Raw genomic sequence first — 18,030 nt, 5'->3', positions numbered from 1 at the left:
AAACCCGGGCCACCGCAGTGAAAGCACCAAGAGTCCTAACCACTGGACCGCTTGGGAATTCCCTCAATCCTCTAACTTCTTTTCGGCCACTTTCCCCTCTCTGCCAGCTAGTTTTCCTCCGTCTGCCCCTTAAATACCCCCAAAGGTTCAGATCCTTGCCTTTCTTCTCTTTAAGGTTTACACCTTCTTGCTGAATGGTCTCAGATTCTACTATTGCTTCAAGAACTATCTCTATCCCAACAACTTCCAAATTCATATCTCCAAACCTGCATGAACTTTCTTCACAAACTACTAGATCTATATAGTTCTTGTATTGCCTTCAAATGTACACATCTAAAATGGAATTTTCCTTTCTTATTCCACCTCGTCTACTTTTTATCCTATTATTTATTCATTCATTCACTGATCCAACAAATAGTTACCAAGGGTCAGCGATTATTGACCACTCATTTTTCCAAGCTAGACACTTGAGAATCCACCTTCATTATTCTCAGCCCTTCTCCTGCTCAGGTCAACCATGTATTCTAACTCAGATAGGTCTCTTAGATTTAGCCCTTTCCTTCATCTCCACCAACACTTTACCCCAGTCCTCCTCATCTCTTACCAGGATGCCTGCAGCAACCTCCTATATGTTTTCCCTGCTGGTGAAGTCGGTCCATTTTCCACACAGTTGGCAGAATTATATTCCTAAAAAAAAAAAAAATCAGGTCATGCCACTCCCTGTTCTTAAAAGCCTTCATAGCCCATAGCAATGGAGTCTGTGGACCAGATGCATGGGAATCAGCTGGGGAGCTCATTAAGCTATTGCTTTCTGAGCCCCAGAGTGACTGCATCCATCTCCTTGGAGAGGAGGCCTAAGGATCCCCACTTTTAATGAGCTCCCCAGGTGATTCTTGTGCCCGCAAAAGGTGGAGACAAGTTCCTTAGGCAGCAATGCAAGGTCCTCCACCCTCTGGGCCCGGCTGATCTGAGTTCCTTCCTCTCTATACTGTGCACCCTACACATCAGTCACACTGAACTCGTTGCTCTTGCCTAGACACTTCAGGCTCTCCCAGAAGTCCACACCTTTCTTTATATGCCACTCCTCTGCCTCCTTCACCTCCTTTAGCAAAGCCTGGTTTATCTTTCTCTGTGAATCCTTCCCTGGCCACCATTCTCTGTTCCATCAGAATCGTCTCTTCCTCATTTGTTCTTCCCAGCCTTTTCCTCACACCTTCATCATGTCCAGGCACTAGCCCTGCTGAATCATAATTTATCTGTTTATGTGGTGGTCTCCCAAATAGCCTATGACCTAATGGTATTATCTGGCAAATTTAAAAATCTTTATAAATGCCTAATGGACTGATTGATTAATTAATTAACTTCATGCACTAACTAGGTCTATTAGTTTATTTTGCCTGGTATTCATTATGGCAGGCTCACGGGATTCAGCTCTGTCTACAATCTACAGTACTATTAGAAAAAAACTAAAGTTTTTTCGTGATCGGGAAAAACCACCATTACCATGTAAACCAGGCAAGCCTCTGGAATTTAAAGGTTCTAACCCTATAACAAGTTAGATCACCAGAAAACTCCCTATTTTAGCCACCCACATTCCTCATAGAATTATAATTTGATGTAATGCTCTACTGTCACTGTGATGGTTAATTTTCTGGGTCAATTTGACTGGGCCTTGGGGGTGCCCAGACATTTGGACAAACATTATTCTGGGTGTGTCTGTGAGGGTGTTTCTGGATGAGATTAACATTTGAATTGGAAGACTGAGTAAAGCAGATTGCCCTCCTCAATGTGGGTGGGTCTCATCCAATCAACTGAAGAACTTAGAACAAGAAGGCTGAGTAAGAGGGAATTCCTCCTGCCTGAGTATTTAAGTTGGGACACTTGCCTTTTCCTGCCTTCGGACTCAGACTGAAACATCAGCTCTTCTTGGGTCTAGAGCCTGCCTGCTTTCAGACTGGAATTTACACCATCAGCTTTCTTGATTCTCAGGCCTTTGTACTCAGGCTGAAACTACATGTTGGCTTTCCTGGGTCTCCAGCTTGCCACATGCAGATCTTGAGACCTCTCAGCCTCCATAATCACATGAACAAATTCCTTATACTAAATGTTTGTTTTATATACACATCCTATAGGTTCTGTTTTTCTGAAGAGCCCTAATACAGTCACCAAGTGGCCATTTTGAAAGATGTTTCTATATTCTCCCCCGTTGAAAACCTTGTCTATTATGTTAAGTGCTCCACTGAAACGGTTAAACACAACGTGAGTGTGCTGCTGATGTCCAAATGTATGTCACTTCCCTGAGCTCCACACTCATGTATCCCACTGTCCACTTCACATCTCAACTGAGTTGTCTCATAAATAACTCAAATTGAACATGTCCAAAACAGAACTCCTATTTTTGCTCCCCAAACCAGCTTATGCCCAGTCTTCATTATCTCAAAAGATGGACCCTCATTGATCCATGTGCTCAGGCCAAAAACTTAAAGCAATCTCAATCCACTCTTTCTCTCACTTCCTTCATGCAGCTAATCAGCAAGACTTGTTGACTCTACTTGAATCTGAACACTTAATACCATTTCCACCAGCTTCCTCCTGGACCAGCCACCATCATCTCTCACCCAGACTTTTCCCACAGCCTCCCAATTGGTCTCTGCTTCCACTCTTGCCTCCTGCAATGTTCTATTCTCCATACAGTAGCCAGTGGGAACTAGAATTAGACACTCCCTGCTCAAAACTTACCAACAGTTCCCCAATCACACTTGAGGAAAAAATCCAAATCTCTACGAAGCCATACATGGCTACTTTCTCTAGCTTCATCTCCTACCAGTCCCCTGCCACTTGCCCCACCACTACTATTTCCCCCACCCCACTATGTGCAAATCTTCTCCCACTGGTCGTTTCTCAAATATATCAAGTTTTTTCCTACCTATGGGCCTTGGAGCCTGCTGTTCCCTCTCCGGAAATGGTCTTTGCAGAGCTCACTCCCTCTCCTCATTCAGGTATCTGTTCGGATACCACCTTCTCCGACAGACCTTTCTTCTCCTGACTTCCTAGCATGATTTACCACATTAATTCACTTTATTTGCCTTCGGAGCATTCACCTACTACCTGATGGTACTTTATTTACTAACTTGTTTGTTGACTCTCTCTCTTCAATAAACTATAAACCTCATAAGGTCAGAGAATTTGTTTTTCTTGTATATATTCATATCCATGGTGTCTGGAACACATATGTACACAATAAATAAATAAATAAATGGGTGGATTCTTCTTAGTAATGTAGTACCAAAAAACATTCAATATTTGCAAACTGATACGTATCCTCTTGTGAGATACAGAAATCACATGATTCATCATGTTTCCCTTTTTCTTAACTTCCAAGAAGCCCAATTCTTAATTTTGTACTCAAGCCCAACAATTTACCTTAAATTGGGTTTCCTTTTTAATTATCTCTCCATTACATGAATCTTGATCTTTTATCATTATTGCAACATTTTATAGAGCTATCTTTTATTATAAACCATCTCGATTCCTTTGTGTAGGCAGACTATAAAAATCAATACATACCTGTCCTCTGTTGTTTTTTTGATTCATGTGTGTTAATACTATCTCTCTAACATAACTAAGTTTCTTGAAAGCTGACCTATATATAACTGCCCTTCATATGCCCTCAAGCACATATCAAGGGGTAGAACTTATATTTGCTCAATAACATTCTTTTTTTTTTCCTTTTAGGTCCCAAGACTCGTTTTTTTAATTATTTTTATGGGAGTATAGTTGATTTGTGTACAGCAAAGTGAATCTGTTTCAATAATATTCATAATGTACTGACTTCTTCACTCATTGATTGATCAACAGCACAACCACACTTTGGTTACAAGTGAATAAGCTAGGGTCTAGAGAAAATTGTCATTTCCCTTTCAGAAAGTGGACAAAAATTTGTTAGAAGTGAGAGAGCAGGAGTTATGTTATATAAAAGAGAACTTGACTTGGTAAGCTGGACTGGGAGGACATCACAGGCACAGTTAAGCCTGACACAAAGTTTAGTGGCAGAAAAACCTAGAAGAGGCGAAAGGTTCTCCAAGAAAATGCCCTGGTAAACCTGGTGGAGGGGAAGTGAAGTAAGGGAAGGAAAGAAATTTGAGGATGCCTGGAGGTGGGCCTTGAAGAAAGGTGAAGGTATTGATCCAAATCTTGCTAGAGAAATAATGAAGACCCCTTGGCAGAGTGAATGGGGTTGAGGGGAGGTGGGATCAATTTGGGATTAAAGGGATGGAAACAGTGAAGGCTTTGTCATTAGCACTGCTTGAGAACTACCTGGAGGTGGGAACCCTAGAGACAACCCTGTGGGATGTCTGATGTCTAGACTGAGGTTATAGAGACAAGACAGAAAAAAGAGAGAGAGGGAGACGTAAAGTTCTGATAGAAATCTGGCAGGACTGCCCCTTCACCATTAATTCTTGACGTTCAGCGAAAAGCCCAGCACTAAACATGAAGGCCAGCGGGCAGGAGTAGATGCTGGCATGGTGGAGGCAGCAACTGTCCCCACTGGCATCTTTCCAGCCCCCAGGCACTCCACATCTTCACAAAACTCTTTGGGAGCAGCTGCAGTGCTAGACAAGGTTTTAAGTTTCTAGGTATTTCTGTGTAGGTATTTCCCCGCCCCCCCAACATGCCTCCAGAATCTACAACTTGCATTCCTCACAGCAGGAGAGGGCCCAAGACCCTCCCCATTAAACAGGATGGAAAAAACAAAAATGAAAAGCAGACACCCCACATCCACAGCCTCTGTTTCAGCACCCAGAGCCTTCTACTGGATACTCTGCTCAAACTTTAATGTCTACATCGAGGCCCAGAAATAGCAGGGACAAAATGTGAAGTTTCATCTGAAAATTGTGCCAAATAACTGCATGTTAATCAGAGTAACTTATATAACATGCCAGAGTTTTGTGGGGGTTTTAATGCTCTCAAAATACAGTTATCCGATGCTGAGACACTTACCTATTCCAGAGCAGGAAACAGATGGTAGCTAGTTTCAACATGTGAGGGAGAGCACTTTTGCTCAGAGGACTTTTTGCCCTAACATTGGACCAGACCTAGAACCACTGGCATGTTCAAAATCCCCTGTGAACATTCATTAAATGATGCATTATTAACACCACCAAGAAATCAGGCTACCCTGATGCAAAAGCTGAGAGGTCACTCATAAATCTAATTGGTATATACAGGCCAAATGGAATAAATTCACAATAAATCTTAGGAGAAATGGTCCACTAGCAGCTTCCACTCCCCCCATATCTATAGCGGCACAGCCAGACCCATACAAGATCCACTCCATCATCAACGCATGTGTTCGCTGAACACTTACTATCTTCCAAGCACTATGTTTACATCATCATCTCATGTAAGCCTTCCAAGAACCCTGCAAGGTAAGTACCACTATCACCCCATTTCACAGATAAGGAAACTCATTAAGATTAAGCCCTCACCCAGTTGGTGGAGCTGGCATTTGGACCCATGTGTCCTCACTCAAGAGCTCCCATTCTTAGCATTTAAAGCTACACTGTCTCCCAAGTGATGGCACAGGGTCAATAAGGAGAGATGCCAAAATGAGGTACATCGTCCCTCACAACTGCCTCTAAAGAGAAAGAAACGGTTGCAACTGAACAGGGGAAATGGAGTTCATGTCAGACGCAGAGGAGATGGGACCTCTTAAAGCTCTAAGTACAATAACTCTGAATACAAGTGGCTTTGTTTGTTGAATTAAACTACAGTATCAGCTGATAAAGTATTGCATCAATCGTTTTCACTTAAAGCAGTTTATAACATTTGAAGTTTCCTCCTAAAAAACAAATATTTGGGCTTAAGAAAACACCTTCCAAATGATTTCTGGGGAGATGAAACATTTAAAAAGACTTTACCAATTGATCTCAATGCAGAGATACTTTTAAAAACAAAAACTCTAAGCCCTGGGTCTCAGCTCCCTGCAGAACACACAAACACACACACACACACACCATATTCATCACACACACCTACTACACAAACAATGCACTTACACCACAAGCAAACATACACACACACATGACACACACACTTATCACCAAAAAATACACCATAAATATACACACATACACCACATACATATATATAATACATATATAGCCAACACACAAACCACACATCCACCACATATATACACATATACTACAAGACACCCATGCCACAGAAATCACACACACACTCCACACACTAGCAGTAAAGTGGCATGTGCTATTTGTATTTGTGATCCCCTTTCTGCATCCCTTTATGGTGTAACTGCACCTTTCATTTTCAATTTGAAGTGTACAGCTCTGTAGGGACAATTGTTTTAAATTTGAGAATGCCTGAATTAAATAACAATTTTAATTAATTTTATAGTCAAAAATGCAGTTCAGGGACTTCCCTGGCGGTCCAGTGGTTAAGACTCCATGCTTCCACTGCAGGGGGTGCGGGTTGGATCCCTGGCCTGGGAACTAAGATCCCGCATGCTGCGCTGTGCAACCGGAAAAAAAAATGCAGTTTACACTAGCAGAAAAAAAAAGTATGGGGCTTCAAAAATTATGCTCTTAAGCCTACTGAGTCACTGTAATTTTAAAATTTTGAATCTGCCATTAGTGGGAGAAAGGAAATCTATTTTGTAATCTGGCACATTCTTATGATGAGTCTCTTACTGTGACTCATGCCATAGGTGCCCTGTGCAAATGTAAAAGAAAATAACCAGATTAATATGTGAGAAGAATCTCAATGATGGGAGAGAGGTTGTTGGGGTGAATCAAGCCTTTCCCACCCTTCACTGACTTGGAGCCCCTCAGAGTGCCCACATCAGGTTAAAACAATCTCACAGAGTTGAGAAGAACTTCATAGCACACCAGCAGAACAAAAGAGAGGATTTTTCAACTTGCCCTGACCTACATTACTCCCTTTGTCCACTGAAGAACACTCTCTTAAACCTAACAGACTATCCTCTATTTCTTTTATTCTCCTAATTAAAAACCTTATGGCTAAACGCAAGTGGCCTCAACTGCCTTCAAGCATAGTATAGCCCTGGGGTGAGGGGCAGGGGTGCGAACGGTGGAGAGAGAAAAGAAGCAAGTCAAGCCATGTACGCACTGTTATATTTAAAGAAGATAACCAACAAGGACCTACTGTACAGCACAGGGAACTCTGCTCAATATTCTGTAATAACTTAAATGGGAAAAGAATTTGAAAAAGAATAGATACCTATACATGTATAACTGAATCACTTTGCCGTACACCTGAAACTAACACACTATTGTTAATCAACTATATTCCAGGTACTTCCCTGGTGGTCCAGTGGTAAAGAATCCGCCTTCCAATGCAGGGGACACGGGTTCGATCCCTGGTCAGGGAACTAAGATCCCACATGTCACAGGGCAACTAAGCCCACAGGCCACAACTACTGAGCTCGCGTGCCTCAACTAGAGAAAGAAAACCCGCACACCACAACTGGAGAGAAGGCCGCACACCGCAATGAGAGATCCCACATGCCTCAGTGAAGATCCCACGTGCTGAAACTAACACACACAACACAGCCAAAAAATAAAATAAAATAAATAAAATGTTTTTTAATTCTTTTTTTAAAAAGCCTTTAAAAAAAACCCTTATACTCCAATATAAAATAAAATTTTTTAAAAAAAGAAGAAGAAAGAAGTCAAGGAAGTGAATTAATGGGAGATGAGGCTCAGTGGGTTCCTCTATGAGTGGGTTTCTCAGAGGAGGGGTGGGAGTGAAGGAGGTGGGAAGAGCATAGGGCTGAGGAAAGTGGGTGATGCACATAACTCAGAGGTGTGTGCCTAATTCTCAATGTTAACATGTGCCAAATAAGCTTACACTAAATACATTTTGTACATTGACTTAATGAGTTTGGTTTACTTTGCAATTTGGGGTTATCTATGATCATGTAATTATCTCACCCTATGCATTGTGTTTAAGTTTCAGGTTTCAGGGGGCAAAACCGTTGAGAACTTTTTTTTTTTGGCCGCACCGAGCAGCATGTGGAATATTAGTTCCCTACCAGGGATCGAACCATGCCCCTTGCAGTGGAAGCACAGTCTTAAATAACTACTGTATCACCAGGGAAGTCCCAAAGAACTTTTTCTTTAATTTACTATTGTAGAAGAAATGAGGAATACGTTTTTATATAAATGTTGGTTGCAATTCGCCTTTAAGGAAGGTCTTTGAAGTTTACTGTGAATCATTACGACACTGAAAAATTCATTGTTTCTCTTCCTAAAAACCACTTTAAAATAATATAATTTATATAAACAATATAATTTATCTAAATGATAGTTCGTAAGTGCCAGAGACAATAATTAAACAAAGGGTTTATTGTGTGCTACAGGAAAGGAACTAACAGGATTTTTTTAGGACTAAAAAAGTTCTTATCTTCTCCCTGGGTGTCAGGAGCTGGAGGATAGTTCAATCAAGGCAAATGCATCTGTCTTGGAGACTTTTCTTGAACCTTCAAAATCTAGCTAACAAGCACTTTACTGCTAAGTTGACTTCTATTATTAAGTGGGAAAAATGTATTTGTTATCATAATTTTCTTTCTTTCTAAAGATTTATGTGTTTTTCTAACAACCCAGTTGACATAATTTGAAAATAACACATTTTCAAGGTACAGATAATTTCCATACTCTGTAATCCATCACAGGGCATTAAACTTAGAGAACCATTTCCTTCATTTAAAAAAATTCACATATCCCTGAATAGAAAAACAGAAAATGAGAAATCAAGCCTCTTACAAATATAGATATGTTTTAGGATGAAGTCAGGGATATCCAATATTACAACTATTATTTAATATTGCCTTGAATATTTTGGCAAATGGGAGTGGGAAGAAGGCAATAAAAAGCAACAAGTATAACTATCAGAAAGAAGAAAGAATTATCACATGATACTCTATCTAGAAACTTTGGGAAATCAATCAGAACTAATTAGAACTAATCAGACTGTTCACTAAGGGGCTAGTTATGAAACAAATTACTAACTTTCCTTTATATTAGCAATAGACCAAAAATGTGATGAAAAATATAAATTGCACTCCAAGCGCAACAGGATCTCATTATACATAAAGAATAACCACTAGGAATAAACTTAAGAAGAAATGTGGAGGATATAGATTGAAAGAAAATTACAAAACTATGCTGTAAGTCATAAAGGAAGATTTGAATCAAATTGTTTCCAGGGAAGTGCAAGAGCCGTAAGACCGAAGTCCACCCAGGCCCACTGAGACCCCATTCAAGACTAAAACCAGTGACTTAGTGACACCCAAACCTAGAAAACTAGGCTTCCTGCAGGATTCTAGTCATCAGTCATTGGACAATGGGCAAGACACTATGTCAAAGGCATCACCAGGTTCATCTGTCACCATGTTTTAGTGGTAATGAGATTTCACACACACAAAAATACACTCAAGTGGAGTTGGACTATCTCCACGGATTGCCAGGTTTCCTGGGGTAGGACTGTGTTACTCTATATTAGCAAAAGTAATGCTTGCCACTGTAAAGAAAGATAAGCCCATTTTCTCAATAGCCAAACAAAATGAAAACTACTTTCTTGCTTATTTAGAAGTCCAATCAGCCTGGGATAAGGAAAAAAGAGAGAAGCCAGGTTGATGAAGGCCCTTGCCATCTTCAACACATGAATTTTCGGGTTGCCCTGAACATCAAAGTCCCACCAGCAGATGGGAGAAAATGGAGAAGAATATTGTTTATGAGCCAGCTCTGAATGAGGTGCCCCTCACTTCTGCTCACATTCCGTAGCTACAACTCAGTCTCATGGCCAACCTAACTGCAAGGGAGCCCAGGAAGGGGGCTCGCACTGCTTCCCTACCCCAACTAAAAGAACGGACAATTGGGTTTATTCAACAGGCAAAGAAAGAGCTGCCCAGTTGCTGATATCTTCTTCATATAACTGGAGCTTCCCCTTTAAAGAGTTAATTTTTTAATTTTACACATATTGATGCATAACAATTTTTCTGTTTCAACAGAGGGGGCAATAATGAAACTTTTCCTATGGCTCAGGAGCTTGATGATGTATATCAGCTCTCCTCCTGGGACTGTGGTCAGGAACTCTTGAGGAATTACTGATACTTTCCCTCTAAACTAAAATGCTCTAGATCACTATCTTTTTTTTTAAAACCCTTGGGTCATTTGAAATGTCTTTTCTGAAACCTTCCTCCGAACAGAATGGCACCTGTCACTTCTTGCTGCTGTCATCACACAGGTTTCTAGCAGTTCATTTCCCCTCTAATGTCCTACTTCTACTAAGGATTTATAATAAGGTAAAAAAAATTGAGTGTGAAGTAAAAGCAAAAAGTTGGCTCAGACTGAGGCCCACTCCTGAGTAAAGATTGTGAATTTCTATCACCCGGACCTGCTAGCCTTGACTTTTGTTATCCAATATCTTTTTGAAATTTTTTCTTCCAAGTTTTTACTGCTTTTAGCAGTTACAAAAAAACAAGTATGTTGGTTTAGGATATGATCCTAGAAAAGAAAACAAAATTATGCCTCAAAGAGAATCACTTTACAAATAGTTCTAACTGTGAAGAAAATTAAATAATAAAAAAAACAAAACTAGAGTAGTAACTAACAAGGAGAGAGGTCTGCAATATATCGTTAGGTAGGAAAAAAAACAAGCTGCAAAACAGCATTTAGAGTGTAACCCCATTTTTGTAAAAAAAAAAGGCGTATTTTGTACATGCATAGAAAAACCTTAAGGAATGTGGAGTCATTTTCTCTAAGGTGTGGGATTGGTGACAAATTTTACTTTCAATGCCATTTATTTATGTGTTTTATATTTTATAAGAAGCAGATTTTTTGTAAGCATAAAAAACAGTAAAGATGTTAAAATTCACACTGTCTTCTCAGAGTATAAGCTCCTGGAAGACATGGATGACAGATGAGCACTCCTCTATATACTGCCTACTGCCACAAATAAGGGGATTCTTAATAAACACTAATATAAACACTGATCTTTATAGACTAAAAATACAAACAGGAGTCTTGAGCTCAGAGTCGATCTCATAGACCAGGCAGGCTCCAGGAAAGTGCTGATGACTTTCCCCTTGGAACACTTCTGCCTGGAAACCTGCTGGAGACCATATTAAGCAGAGTTTCAAGAGCCCATCAAAGGAGCTTATGCTAACCAGAGCCACACTCTAACCTATACTAGAATCATGATGAAAATGTACTCAGCTGGGAAAAAAACTCTGGATAACTATACTGTGTTATAAAGGTTTTCCAGAATCTACTTCACAAAACATTGATCATTTAGTGTGTGAAACCAACATGCACATAGTAGGCTTTTGCCTCTTGGTGTATACTGAGGGGATCCCACAAGACACCTTCTGCCCAGCACTTTCTCTCTACCCTGCATGAAACTCTATAAGACATTCACAAGAATTAAGGCATGAACTCCAGAATACTCCAGTTTAAATGAAAATACATTTGCTAGGAAAGTAATGTATCAGTAAGCTATTGCCCCCAGAATGCTGCTTAACAGATTGACCCCAAACCAAGGGGCATGCACCAAGAAGCATTTATTCTCGTGTTCATAAATCTTCAGGTGTGATGGGACAGCTCAGCCTCATGCCGTGGGTGTGTGTGTTCGTTGAGGGAGCTATGCTCCACATGCCATGATTCTTCTGGGAATAGTTTTCATACTTAGTCAGTCTTAAAAGGAGGACACTAAAGAAATAGGACAGGAGGAAGGGGGGAAATGGGGTCTAAAAATACGTAGCACTCTGGACATTGCCTATGAGGGAGGAAAGGCTGGGGGAGGTGCCACAGGAGAGGTTTCTGGAAGAGAACATAATAAAAAAGAACACCCTCATGAATGAAATTCACTGATGAAAATTCAGAAATGAAGAAAAACAAGATAAGACAGCAGGAAGACATAGATACATGAGTGTAAAAGAAAATGACAGAGAAAGACAAGTTTTAAGAAACCTGTACATAGAAGTAAAACTGTTCAAGCACAATTTGTTTCTCCATTTGAAACTAGCATTTCTTTTTTTCTTTTTTTTTTTTTTTTCCGTTATGCGGGCGTCTCACTGCTGTGGCCTCTCCCGTTGCAGGGCACAGGCTCAGCGGCCATGGCTCACGGGCCCCGCCGCTCCGCGTCATGTGGGATCTTCCCGGACTGGGGCACGAACCCGTGTCCCCTGAATTGGCAGGCAGACTCTCAACCACTGCGCCACCAGGGAAGCCCTGAAACTAGCATTTCTTGTATGGCCATCCCTGATTCATAATCTGAAAGAGGTTGCAAACCGCTATGAGAATATCTCTGTAAGAATCCTTTCTACAAGAAAAACAAGTGTGCAAGTGTGTGTGTATGTGTATGTGTGTACAGGTTTTTTTAAATATAATTTTATTATTTTTTATACAGCAGGCTCTCATTAGTTATCTATTTTATACATATTAGTGTATACATGTCAATCCCAATCTCCCAATTCATCCCACCAACACCACCACACCCCGGCTTACCATATCAGTTTCCATATGTTTGTTCTCTACATCTGTGTCTCTATTTCTGCCTTGCAAGTGGGTTCATCTGTACCATTTTTCTAGATTCCACATACATGCGTTAATATACGATATTTGTTTTTCTCTTTCTGACTTACTTCACTCTGCATGACAGTCTCTAGGTCCATCCACGTCTCTACAAATGACCCAATTTCATTCCTTTGTATGGCTGGGTAATACTCCATTGTATATATGTAACACATCTTTATCCATTGGTCTGTTGATGGGCATTTAAGTTGCTTCCATGACCTGGCTATTGTAAATAGTGCTGCAATGAACATTGGGGTGCATGTGTCTTTTTGAATTATGGTTTTCTCTGGGTATATGCCTAGTAGTGGGATTGCTGGGTCATATGGTAATTCTATTTTTAGATTTTTAAGGAACCTCCATACTGTTCTCCATAGTGGCTGTATCAATTTACATTCCCACAAACTCCATACCCTCTAAAGCATTTGTTGTTTGTAATTTTCTGATGATGCCCATTCTAACTGGTGTGAGTTTTGATGTAGTTTTGATTTGCATTTCTCTAATAATTAGTGATGTTGAGCAGCTTTTCATGTGCTTCTTGGCCATCTGTATGTCTTCTTTGCAGAAATGTCTATTTAGGTCTTCTGCCCATTTTTTCATTGAGTTGTTTGTTTTTTTGATATTGAGCTGCATGAGCTGTTTGTATATTTTGTAGATTAATCTTTTTTAACATCTTTATTGGAGTATAATTGCTTTACAATGGTGTGTTAGTTTCTGCTTTATAATAAAGTGAATCAGCTATACATATACATATAACCCCATATCTCCTCCCTCTTGCGTCTCCCTCCCATCCTCCCTATCCCACCCCTCTAGGTGGTCACAAAGCACCGAGCTGATCTCCCTGTGCTATGCGGCTGCTTCCCACTAGCTACCTATTTTACATTTGGTAGTGTATATATGTCCATGCCACTCTCTCACTTCGTCCCAGCTTACCCTTCCCCTCCCCGTGTCCTCAAGTCCATTCCCTATGTCTGTGTCTTTATTCCTGTCCTGCCCCTACGTTCTTCAGAACCAATTTTTTTTTATATACATGTGTTAGCATATGGTGTTTGTTTTTCTCTTTCTAACTTACTTCACTCTGTATGACTGACTCTAGGTCCATCCACCTCACTACAAATAACTCAATTTCGTTTCTTTTTATAGCTGAGAAATGTTCCGCTGTATATATGTGCCACAACTTTATTCATTCATCTGTCAATGGACAGTTAGGTTGCTTCCATGCCCTGCCTATAGTAAACAGAGCTGCAATGAACATTGTGGTACATGACTCTTTTTGAATTATGGCTTTCTCAGGGTATATGCCCAGTAGTGGGATTGTTGGGTCATATGGTAGTCCTATTTTTAGTTTTTTAAGGAACATCCATAATGTTCTCCATAGTGGCTCTATCAGTTTACATTCCCACCAACAGTGCAAGAGGGTTCCCTTTTCTCCACACCCTCTCCAGCATTTATTGTTTGTAGATTTTTTGTTTGTTTGTTTGTTTGTAGATTTTTTGATGATGGCCATTCTGACTGGTGTGAGGTGATAACTCACTGTAGTTTTGATTTGCATTTCTCTAATGATTAGTGATGTTGAGCATCCTTTCATGTGTTTGTTGGCAATCTGTATATCTTCTTTGGAGAAATGTCTATTTAGGTCTTCTGCCCATTTTTGGATTGGGTTGTTTTTTTTCTTGATATTGAGCTGCCTGTAAAATTTGGAGATTAATCCTTTGTCAGTTGCTTCATTTGCAAATATTTTCTCCCATTCTGAGGGTTGTCTTTTCGTCTTGTTTATGGTTTCCTTTGCTGTGCAAAAGCTTTGAAGTTTCATTAGGTCCCCTTTGTTTATTTTTGTTTTTATTTCCATTTCTCTAGGAGGTGGGTCAAAAAGGATCTTGCTGTGATTTATGTCATAGAGTGTTCTGCCTATGTTTTCCTCTAAGAGTTTTATAGTGTCTGGCCATAAATTTAGGTCTTTAATCCATTTTGAGTATATTTTTGTGTATGGTGTTAGGGAGCGTTCTAATTTCATTCTTTTACATGTAGCCATCCAGTTTTCCCAGCACCACTTATTGAAGAAACTCTCTTTTCTCCATTGTATATTCTTGCCTCCTTTATCAAAAATAAGGTGGCCACTGGTGCGTGGGTTTATCTCTGGGCTTTCTATCCTGTTCCATTGATCTATCTTTCTGTTTTTGTGCCAGTACCATATTGTCTTCATTACTGTAGCTTTGTAGTATAGTCTGAAGTCAGGAAGTCTGATTCCTCCAGCTCTGTTTTTTTCCCTCAAGATTGCTTTGGCTATTTGGGGTCTTTTGTGTCTCCATACAAATTTAAGATTTTTTCTTCTAGTTCTGTGAAAAATGCCATTGGTAATTTGATAGGGATTGCATTGAACCTGTAGATTGCTTTGTGTAGTATAGTCATTATCACAATATTGATTCTTCCAATCCAAGAACATGGTATATCTCTACATCTGTTTCTGTCATCTTTGATTTCTTTCATCAGTGTCTTACAGTTTTCTGAGTACAGGTCTTTTATCTCCTTAGGTAGGTTTATTCCTAGGTATTTTATTCTTTTTGTTGCAATGGTGAATGGGATTGTTTCCTTAATTTCATTTTCTGATCTTCCGTTGTTAGTGTATAGGAATGCAAGATATTTCTGTGCATTAATTTTGTATCCTACAACTTTACTAAATACATTGATGAGCTCTGCTAGTTTTCTGGTGGCATCTTTAGGATTATCTATGTATAGAACTACGTCATCTGAAAACAGTGACTGTTTTACTTCTTCTCTTCCAATTTGTATTCCTTTTATTTCTTTTTCTTCTCTGATTGCCATGGCTAGGACTTCCAAAACTATGTTGAATAATAGTGGCAAGGGTGGACATCCTTGTCTTCTTTCCTAGTTTAGAGGAAATGCTTTCAGTTTTTCGCCATTGAGAGTGATGTTTGCTGTGGGTTTGTTGAATATGGCCTTTATTATGTTGAGGTAGGTTCCCTCTATGCCCACTTTCTGGAGAGTTTTTATCATAAATGCGTGTTGAATTTTGTCAAAAGATTTTTCTGCATCTATCAAGATGATCATATGGTTTTTATTCTTCAGTTTGTTAATATGGTGTATCACATTGATTGATTTGCATATACTGAAGAATCCTTGCATCCCTTGGATAAATCCCACTTGATCATGGTGTATGATCCTTTTAATGTGTTGTTGGATTCTGTTTGCTAGTACTTTGTTGAGGATTTTTGCATCTATATTCATCAATGATATTGGTCTGTAATTTTCTTTTTTTGTAGTATGTTTGTCTGGATTTTGTATCAGGGTGATGGTGGCCTCGTAGAATGAGTTTGGGAGTGTTCCTTCCTCTGCAATTATTTGGAAGAGTTTGAGAAGGATGGCTGTTAGCTCTTCTCTAAATGTTTGATAGAATTCACCTGTGAAGCCATCTGGTCCTGGACTTTTGTTTGTTGGAAGATTTTTAATCAGAGTTTCAATTTCATTACTTGTGATTGGTCTGCTCATATTTTCTATTTCTTCCTGCTTCAGTCTTGGAAGGTTATACCATTCTAAGAATTTGTCCATTTCTTCCAGGTTGCCCATTTTATTGGCACAGAGTTGCTTGTAGTAGTCTCTTATGATGCTTTGTACTTCTGCGGTGTCCATTGTAACTTCCTTTTCATTTCTAATTTTATTGATTTGAGTCCTCTCCCTCTTTTTCTTGATGAGTCTGGCTAAAGGTTTATCAATTTTGTTTATCTTCTCAAAGAGCCAGCTTTTCACTGTATTGATCTTTGCTATTGTTTTCTTTGTTTATATTTCATTTATTTCTGCTCTGATCTTTATGATTTCTTTCCTTCTACTAACTTCGGGTTTTCTTTGTTCTTCTTTCTGTAGTTCCTTTAAATGTAAAGTTAGATTCTTTATTTAAGATTTTTCTTGTTTCTTGAGGTAGGGTTGTATTGCTATAAATTTCCCCCTTGAACTGCTTTTGCTTATCCCATAGGTTTTGGATTGTAGTGTTTTTGTTGTCATTTGTCTCTAGGTATTTTTTGATTTCCTCTTTGATTTCTTCAGTGATCTCTTAGTTGTTTAGTAATGTATTGTTTAGCCTCCATGTGTTTGTGTTTTTTACATTTTTTCCCTGTAACTGATTTCTAATCCTATAGCATTGTTGTCGGAAAAGATGTCTGATATGATTTCAATTTTCTTAAATTAACGGAGGCTTGATTTGTGACCCAGGATGTGATCTATCCTGAAGAATGTTCCATGTGCACTTGAGAAGAAAGTGTAATCTGCTGTTTTCAGATGAAATGTCCTATAAATATCAATTAAATCTATGTGGTCTATTGTGTCATTTAAAGCTTGTGTTTCCTTATTAAGTTTCTGTCTGGATGATCTGTCCAGTGGTGTAAGGGAGGTGTTAAAGCCCCCCATCATTAGTGTGTTACTGTCAATTTCCTCTTTTATAGCTGTTAGCATTTGCCTTATGTATTGAAGTGCTCCTATGTTGGGTGCATATATATTTACAACTGTTATATCTTCTTCCTGATCATTATGTGGTGTCCTTCCTTGTCTCTTTTAACATTCTTTATTTTAAAGTCTATTTTATCTGATATGAGTATTGCTACTCCAGCTTACTTTTGATTTCCATTTGCATGGAATATCTTTTTCCATCCCCTCACTTTCAGTCTGTATGTGTCCCTAGGTCTGAAGTGGACCTCTGGTAGACAGCATATATATGGGTCTTGTTTTTGTATCCATTCAGTGAGCCTGTGTCTTTTGGTTGGAGCATTTAATCCATTCACATTTAAGGTAATTATCGATATGTATGTTCTTATGACCATTTTCTTAACTGTTTTGGGTTTGTTTTTGTAGGTCCTTTTCTTCTCTTGTGTTTCCCACTTAGAGAAGTTCCTTTAGCATTTGTTGTAGAGCTGGTTTGGCGGTGTTGAATTCTCTTAGCTTTTGCTTGTTTGTAAAGCTTATGATTTCTCCATCGCATCTGAATGAGATCCTTGCCAGATAGAGTATCTTGGTTGTAGGTTCTTCCCTTTCATCACTTTAAATATATCATGCCACTCATGCCACTCCCTTCTGGCTTATAGAGTTTCTGCTGAGGAATCAGCTGTTAACATTATGGGAGTTCCCTTGTATGTTATTTGTCATTTTTCCCTTGTTGCTCTTAATAATTTTTGCCTTTAATTTTTGTTAATTTGATTACTATGTTTCTCGGCACGTTTCTCCTTGGGTTTATCCTGCCTGTGACTCTCTGCGCTTCCTAGACTTGGGTGGCTATTTCCTTTCCCATGTCAGGGAAATTTTCGATTATAATCTCTTCAAATATTTTCTCGGGTCCTTTCTCTCTCTCTTCTCCTTCTGGGCCCCCTATAATGCGAATGTTGGTGCGTTTAATATTGTCCCAGAGGTC

The 18,030-nt window shown here is 39.3% G+C and overlaps 1 protein-coding gene across 2 annotated transcripts in view; it reads right to left on the bottom strand.

Moving 5' to 3' along the window:
• Nucleotides 1-374: 374 nt before the first annotated feature.
• Nucleotides 375-18,030, bottom strand: part of APTX (aprataxin) — a 58,889-nt gene continuing 41,233 nt past the window's right edge. The window contains exon 7 of one of the 2 annotated variants that reach the window (XM_029202455.1): nt 375-687. In XM_029202455.1, the coding sequence (XP_029058288.1) occupies nt 594-687 (94 nt within the window). In that variant the 3' untranslated portion in view covers nt 375-593. The remainder of the gene's footprint in view (nt 688-18,030) is intronic. The other variant, XM_029202452.1, reaches the window with a different exon arrangement.

Source organism: Monodon monoceros, unplaced genomic scaffold (genome assembly GCF_005190385.1).
Source record: "Monodon monoceros isolate NGI ecotype Baffin Bay Population unplaced genomic scaffold, NGI_Narwhal_1 Super_Scaffold_5, whole genome shotgun sequence".
NCBI lineage: Eukaryota > Metazoa > Chordata > Mammalia > Artiodactyla > Monodontidae > Monodon > Monodon monoceros.
Note: the sequence above shows the minus strand (reverse complement) of the source record. Positions and strands in the feature narration are given on the sequence as shown.